The 8,390-nt window shown below is 47.4% G+C and overlaps 1 protein-coding gene across 2 annotated transcripts in view; it reads right to left on the bottom strand.

Annotated features, from left to right (window-relative positions):
- Positions 1–1,969: 1,969 nt before the first annotated feature.
- Positions 1,970–8,390, bottom strand: part of LOC140193880 (interferon-induced, double-stranded RNA-activated protein kinase-like) — a 75,511-nt gene continuing 69,090 nt past the window's right edge. For both annotated transcript variants that reach the window (XM_072251016.1, XM_072251015.1), the window contains one exon: positions 1,970–8,310. In XM_072251016.1, the coding sequence (XP_072107117.1) occupies positions 8,209–8,310 (102 nt within the window). In that variant the 3' untranslated portion in view covers positions 1,970–8,208. The remainder of the gene's footprint in view (positions 8,311–8,390) is intronic.

The following is an 8,390-nucleotide window of genomic DNA, read 5'->3' as shown; positions in this document are numbered from 1 at the left end:
CGATTAGAGATAAAGGTGGGAAGATGTGCCCGGAGGCTGTGGAAGTGAGCGAGGTCCTCAATGAATACTTCTCTTCGGTATTCACCAATGAGAGGGAACTTGATGATGGTGAGGACAATATGAGTGAGGTTGATATTCTGGAGCATGTTGATATTAAGGGAGAGGAGGTGTTGGAGTTGTTAAAATACATTAGGACAGATAAGTCCCCGGGGCCTGACGGAATATTCCCCCGGCTGCTCCACGAGGCGAGAGAAGAGATTGCTGAGCCTCTGGCTAGGATCTTTATGTCCTCGTTGTCCATGGGAATGGTACCGGAAGATTGGAGGGAGGCGAATGTTGTTCCCTTGTTCAAAAAAGGTAGTAGGGATAGTCTGGGTAATTATAGACCAGTGAGCCTTACGTCTGTGGTGGGAAAGCTGTTGGAAAGGATTCTTAGAGATAGGATCTATGGGCATTTAGAGAATCATGGTCTGATCAGGGACAGTCAGCATGGCTTTGTGAAGGGCAGATCGTGTCTAACAAGCCTGATCAAGTTCTTTGAGGAGATGACCAGGCATATAGATGAGGATAGTGCAGTGGATGTGATCTATATGGATTTTAGTAAGGTATTTGACAAGGTTTCACATGGTAGGCTTGTTCAGAAGGTCAGAAGGCATGGGATCCAGGGAAGTTTGGCCAGGTGGATTCAGAATTGGCTTGCCTGCAGAAGGCAGAGGGTCATGGTGGAGGGAGTACATTCAGATTGGAGGATTGTGATTAGTGGTGTCCCACAAGGATCTGTTCTGGGACCTCTACTTTTATTGATTTTTATTAACGACCTGGATGTGGGTGTAGAAGGGTGGGTTGGCAAGTTTGCAGACAACACAAAGGTTGGTGGTGTTGTAGATAGTGTAGAGGATTGTCAAAGATTGCAGAGAGATATTGATAGGATGCAGAAGTGGGCTGAGAAGTGGCAGATGGAGTTCAACCTGGAGAAGTGTGAGGTGGTACACTTTGGAAGGACAAACTCCAAGGCAGAGTACAAAGTAAATGGCAGGATACTTGGTAGTGTGGAGGAGCAGAGGGATCTGGGGGTACATGTCCACAGATCCCTGAAAGTTGACTCACAGGTGGATAGGGTAGTTAAGAAAGCTTATGGGGTGTTAGCTTTCATAAGTCGAGGGATAGATTTTAAGAGTCGCAATGTAATGATACAGCTCTATAAAACTCTAATTAGGCCACACTTGGAGTACTGTGTCCAGTTCTGGTCGCCTCACTATAGGAAGGATGTGGAAGCATTGGAAAGGGTACAGAGGAGATTTACCAGGATGCTGTCTGGTTTAGAGAGTATGCATTATGATCAGAGATTAAGAGAGCTAGGGCTTTACTCTTTGGAGAGAAGGAGGATGAGAGGAGACATGATAAAGGTGTACAAGATAATAAGAGGAATAGATAGAGTGGATAGCCAGCACCTCTTCCCCAGGGCACCACTGCTCAATACAGGAGGACATGGCTTTAAGGTAAGGGGTGGGAAGTTCAAGGGGGATATTAGAGGAAGGTTATTTACTCAGAGAGTGGTTGGTGCGTGGAATGCACTGCCTGAGTCAGTGGTGGAGGCAGATACACTAGTGAAGTTTAAGAGACTACTAGACAGGTATATGGAGGAATTTAAGGTGGGGGCTTATATGGGAGGCAGGGTTTGAGGGTCAGCATGACATTGTGGGCTGAAGGGCCTGTAATGTGCTGTACTGTTCTATGTTCTATTACAGACTCAGGGACGGCTTGGAAGCTTCAGCACACTGACTGCGTGCTATCCACTGAGCCATTTCCCCCGCATTCCCATCAATGACCCCTCCCCTGTCACTCACACAGTGGGGTGCACTTCCAGCAGCTGGTTGGCCTGTGGTGCTGCACGCCTTCGGGATGTGGGAGGGATACCAGAGCCCCCGCTTTATGTCACGTGCTGACGTTCAATTAATTCTGTCACTGGTTGCTTAGAGTTAAACTTTATTTTTTTTATATTTAAAAACATTTTTTTTTTTGCTCAGCATAACAAATCTTTCAATTTCCAGGTACATTTACATCTCTTCACCTCACAGATATCAGCTATCAGAACACTTCCATCAAAGTACAGACATCACCACCACATCCTATACAAAAGCCCTTATTAGTATAGCAGACAGGTTTACATCCACATATTGTAGAAAAGGTTGCCATGTGTTATGAAAACGACAGTATTTGTTTTTGAGTGTACAGTACCATGCATGTTAAAAAGTACAAAGGAATGTATTCTATGATTAATTTATGCCAACCAGAAAGCCCAGGGGCCTTATCAGGTATCAGATAAACTTATTTAAAATTCACAAGAAAGTTCTGAGATTAAAAATAATTACCAAGTTTATGATCACCATCATTATTGAGATCAGTAAAACCACATAAACTTTAAAGAGCCCCAAATAACAGTAAAGCGGAGCCAAGTGACCAGCAGGATGAGATTGTTCAGGGAGGGACTTGTCCATTAATCTTCTGTGAGAAAAATGAGGGCCACAGCTCAGGGATGGGACCAAAGACAGGGAACATGCCTCCTACCAATATGCCTCTACATCCTTCCCAGCTCTAGTCCTCATTGGGCCACATTTACAGCCCACAATATACACAAACTGGTGCCCTTTTTCACAGTAAATACACCACATGAAGATAGGCCATTCAGCCCAACTTAGTCCTGCACACACATCTCCCTGTCACCCCTACATCACTCCCTCATACATCATTTACTTCTCACACTCGGTCACCACTACCACTCCTGAACCCCTGCCCCCACACTTGCACGGTTCTTTAAGAGGGTCTTTCCCAATGCCTTCCTGCTCTGCTAACGTCCCCTTGGTAAGATGGTCCTTGGACCTGTTCTCATCACCGGAGTCCACCTCCCCGGATGTGATCAACCTCAGTGGTGCCAATAGCACCGACACTAGCTCCTTCTCCTCAGTAAAGGTCAAGAAACTTGTGTCCAGTGGTGGGACAGAGGGCATTTTTCAGAAGTGCTGCAGTCCCCACTGCCCACTGAAGGCGGTCAGACCTTCGCAGCAGCCACAGGAACATCCACCGTGGAGGCTGAAGGAAGGGAGTGGACATGGGCCCTCCAGGTTCACCCTTACCCCATACTGTCAGTGCCCCCCTTGGCACTATGGGCTACAGTGAAAATGGTGTGACAGGTACTACCACAATTTGCATGGAGAGCGTGGCACAGAGTGAAGCCCAAATCTGGCACAGTCTTGATACTGTGGTTGAAAATAAAACATAGAAACATAGAAACATAAAAAATAGGTGCAGGAGTAGGCCATTCGGCCCTTCGAGCCTGCACCGCCATTTATTATGATCATGGCTGATCATCCAACTCAGAACACCGCCCCAGCCTTCCCTCCATACCCCCTGACCCCCGTAGCCACAAGGGCCATATCTAACTCCCTCTTAAATATAGCCAATGAACTGGCCTCAACTGTTTCCTGTGGCAGAGAATTCCACAGATTCACCACCCTCTGCGTGAAGAAGTTTTTCCTAATCTCGGTCCTAAAAGGCTTCCCCTCTATCCTCAAACTGTGACCCCTTGTTCTGGACTTCCCCAACATCGGGAACAATCTTCCTGCATCTAGCCTGTCCAATCCCTTTAGGATCTTATACGTTTCAATCAGATCCCCCCTCAATCTTCTAAATTCCAACGAGTACAAGCCCAGTTCATCCAGTCTTTCTTCATATGAAAGTCCTGCCATCCCAGGAATCAATCTGGTGAACCTTCTCTGTACTCCCTCTATGGCAAGGATGTCTTTCCTCAGATTAGGGGACCAAAACTGCACACAATACTCCAGGTGTGGTCTCACCAAGGCCTTGCACAACTGCAGTAGTACCTCCCTGCTCCTGTACTCAAATCCTCTCGCTATAAATGCCACACTATAAAACGTGGGCCATAAAAATAAAGCCAATAAAATCTAACCAATCTAAGGTTCTTGGCTGGAAACGTCGAATTCATTTCCATAGATGCTTCCTGACCTGCTGAGTTCCTCCAGCATCTAGTGTGTGTTACTCTGGATTTCCAGCAGCTGCAGAATTTCTTGTGTTAGTGGTTGCAAGTCTAGGCAATCAATTGCTTTCAGAACCTACACCACTTTTCCTCAGCCCTATCCAAAAGGGCGGACTGTCAGCCTAGCCATCCCTTGCTTTCCATCCCGCTTCCTTCCCTTCTCTCTGTCCTGACAGTGTGGGGGCCACAAGGAAGCAAACCAGCCCCCTCAGGGAGAGGGAGAGCTGAGGGCACCGGTGGGGTGCGGGGTGCGGGGCACTGAGTGGAGAAGGGGTGAGGTTGGGCAGTTTAGGGGGTAGCCTACCTCTCCCACTGCCCAACAATGAGTTAAACTCATGGGTCAAGGAAAATGAACTAAGAGCAGGTGAAGCATGATCTGAGGCGATCCCTCCCAATCACTGACCCCCCCTCTGTCCTGGACACTTCCTCATGAATCTCCCCACCTCACAGTCTATTCTCAATTTGGTTCCTTGTCCAGGATTTGGCTCCTCCCAGCCCCATTCAATGGTCCTTTGTCAAAAAGCAAAGCAACTGCAGATGCTGGAAATATGAAATAAAATCAAAACATACCAGAAACACTCAGCAGGTCAGGCAGTATCTGTGGAGGGAGAAACAGAATTAAGTGTTTCAGGGTTTTCATCGTGCCCGGGGAAAGTTTATAAATCAGATCTGTTTTAAGACACCGAGAAGGGACAGGATGAAGGGAATGGCAATGATAGGATGGCCTCCCAGGGAAACTGAAATCACACCAGAAGGGCAGTGCTGGCTGAGAGAGACAGCACAGAATAAGCCCACCAACTCCCCATTTACACTGACCTTACATTAAATGCTTTGTTAGTTTCACCAAATTCTCACCAGCTCCACCCCAGATTCTACCCTTCCCTGGGACAACTTACAGGGCTAATTAACCCACCGATCTGCACGTCTTTGGAATGTGGGAGGAAACTGGAGCACCCAATGGAAGCCAACGCTGTCACAGGGCGACACGCGAACTCCACCCCGACAGCTGGGATCGGAGCCGGGTCTCCAGAGCAGTGAGGCATCAGTTCCATCGCTGTGCCCTGGTAAAGGCTTGGTCATTATGGCTGATCAGTCTGACAACGGTACTCATCGTGGGAAATGTACGAGCAGCAAGGAGCAACCTTTGGTTTCCAATTACAGCTGGAATGACTGCCACTCCCCTTACAAGAACCACCAAGCTGAGAAAATCTGCTCCCCTCTCCCACAGGAGTTCTTTTTCCCTTTTACTTGTCTGCATTCAATGGTTTCTTGTTTACAGCACGTTGTTGACCAGTATTACCTTTCAAGGCCAATTTCTTACCCGAGCAAATGTCTCCAAACTCTGAAATTCCTAGTGAATTCCTCCCCTCCCATGTTGGATTCACTCAAGATGCCCAGTCTCTCATGGCTTTGCAGTTGCCAATTCCTGGCAGTGACCAGGGTCCAATTCCACCACTGTCTGTAAGGAGTTTGCATGTTCTCCCCGTGACTGCGTGGGTTTCCTCTGGGTGCTCCAGTCTCCTCCTACATTCCAAAGATGTACTGGTTGGGGATAGTAAGTTGTAGGCATGCTTATGTTGGCGCTAGAGACATGGCAAGACCTTGTAGGCTGTCCCCAGACTGTGTTCGTCATTGGCACAAATGATATATTTCACTGCATGGTTCGATGTAGAAAGCTGATCTCTATCTTTACAGACACAAGTCATTCCCACCTTCTCCCAGCCAGCACCACCACTGCTGGTGTCATTGAGTTTCTCTAGGTGACCCCCTTTCATTGCCATTCTCCTTGTCCTCTCCACCCCTGCCTCTTCTCTGTGATGTAAAACACATTTGATTTATAACTATTCCCCAAGTCATTGCTCTGAAACGTTAACTCTGGCCCTCCACAGATGCCGTCTGGCTTGCTGAGTGCCTCCAGCATGTACTGTTTTTATTTCAGATTTCCATCCTCTGCAGGTTTTTGCTTTTTCAGATAAAGGACCACTTAAGGCAGCTTGGAGCAGCTGAGTCCTGACCATTGAATCAGTTGAGAAAGTACTGAAGAATTGGGAAGAGGCAGAACAGGGAGGTATCTAGAGCAAAGAGGATCCAGTTACTGGGAAGGATCGAAAGGGCTCCAGAATAGAAAGGCCTGCAATAGAGGGCTAAATCTTGCTGGATATACAGTAACACACATCAAAGTTGCTGGTGAACGCAGCAGGCCAGGCAGCATCTCTAGGAAGAGGTGCAGTCGACGTTTCAGGCTGAGACCCTTCGTCAGGACTACGAAGGGTCTCGGCCTGAAACGTTGACTAATAGACAAACCCTTAGGAGAACATCATACTTAACTGGAGTGATCGCAGTTTTACTACCTATTCCAAAGGGCTGTGCTGGCTTGCAGTCACTCGCACTGCTGTACCCAACCCCTGGCCTAGTGAGTAACAGCTGCCAGTGGCAGGACCCTGTCGCCACACAGAGCTCCCTTTGGCTGCGACCACCTCAGCACCGCACTGGGGAGTCCCACACAGACCTGCTCACTTCGGTGGGAATTTTCTGCTTGAGGAGTGCAGGAATGGTTATGTCCTTTTTTTAAAATTAAACTTTTCTTTAATGCTTTCTAAGTATTTCAATATTTTAATGAAATATGATTATAAACCTATTTCCTCAATTTTAATAGTGTCCGAACATTAAGGATTTAAAATGTTAAAACTCTGTCCTGTGAACATGCAAATGTTCATACCAACCTATTAACTCAGAGCAGAAGAGGGCACCCGTCCCCTTGGCCACGCCCCCATTTAATAACTAATCTGACTGCAGCCTTGACTCCATAGTCCCACTGACCCTTCAACCTTCATTCCCCCTCCTATCCCTTTGTTTATCAAAAATTGGCCGAGTTCAGACCCTGCTTTAACCACCCTTCGAGGAGGAGTCATCCGGAGACTCAGGACCCTCTGACAGAAAAGACTGTCCCAATCCTATTTTAGTGGCTCCTTCGTTTAGAGACCCCTGGTTCTAGATCCGTTCCCCCTCCCACCCAACAGGTGGGAATGTCCTCTCCACAAACACAAGAGATTCTGAAGATGCTAGAAATCCAGAGTAACACACACATAATGCTGGAGGAACTCAGCAGGTCAGGCAGCATCTATAGAAAGGAATAAACAGCCACAGTTTTGGACTGAGAACTTCCATCAGGACTGTTCTGATGAGTAGCAATGATGGGTCTCGGCGCAAAATGTTGACTGTTTATTCCTTTCCATATATGCCACTTGACCTGCGGAGTGAGGGGATGAGGGATCTGTGTGGAGGTGGGGAGTGAGAGGATGAGGGATCTGGGTGGAGGTGGGGAGTGAGGGGATGAGGGATCTGGGTGGAGGTGGGAGTGAGAGGATGAGGGATCTGGGTGGAGGTGGGGAGTGAGGGGATGAGGAATCTGGATGGAGGTGGGGAGTGAGGAGGTGAGGGATCTGGGTGGAGGTGGGGAGCGAGGGGATGAGGGATCTGGGTGGAGGTGGGGAGTGAGGTTCAGTTGTTGCTCAGTCCAAACATCAAATGGGGGAAGGAATGTGATCTAAGTGACTTTGATCATGGAATGATTGATGGTGCCAGATGGGGTGGTTTGAATATCTCAAACTGCTGGTCTTTTGGGATTTTCATGCACAACGGTCTCTAGAATTTACAGAGAATGGTGCGAAAAACAAAAATAAACATCCAGTGAGTGGCAGTCCCGTGGGTGAAAACGCCTTGTTAATGAGAGAGAGCACAGGAGCATGGCTGAACTGGTTCAAACTGACAGGAAGGTGACAGTAACTCAATTAACCTTGTGTTCCAACAGTCGTGGCAGAACAGCGTCTGAATGCAGCACACGTGGATGGGCTAGAGCAGCAGAAGACCACAGACACCTCTCCTGTACCTAACAAAGAGATCACTGAGTATATAAGCCTTTACATTACTTCAAAAACTACCTGACTATTGCAATGACAGGAACCTCCAATTAAACAGGCCCTTGGAATCAAGCATTGATTGACACTGCTTAGTCTAGCCATGAAACAATTAATATTAAAAAGTACCAGAAGTGACCTAGTGCATGACAAGATTTCTCTGTAGGAAGGATGCCGATTATTTACGTTCCACAATCCGAGATGGCTATCGGGGAGGGCTCTTACTTCTTAGATCCCTCAAATAGTTTGCGCATGAGAGGAGTCCATCGTCCGCCTCACCTCAGCAGCCTCTGGTCGGTCAGCTGCAGTCTCCTTCAGCATTTTTTGGATTAAAATGCTCTAGTGGGAACAGAAGGAGTGAATTAATATTCACTCTTATTGATGCTTTGACAAAATACATGCATCTGGATAATCGAAAA

This window comes from Mobula birostris, chromosome 2, assembly GCF_030028105.1.
Source record: "Mobula birostris isolate sMobBir1 chromosome 2, sMobBir1.hap1, whole genome shotgun sequence".
NCBI classification, from domain to species: Eukaryota; Metazoa; Chordata; class Chondrichthyes; order Myliobatiformes; family Myliobatidae; genus Mobula; species Mobula birostris.
Note: the sequence above shows the minus strand (reverse complement) of the source record. Positions and strands in the feature narration are given on the sequence as shown.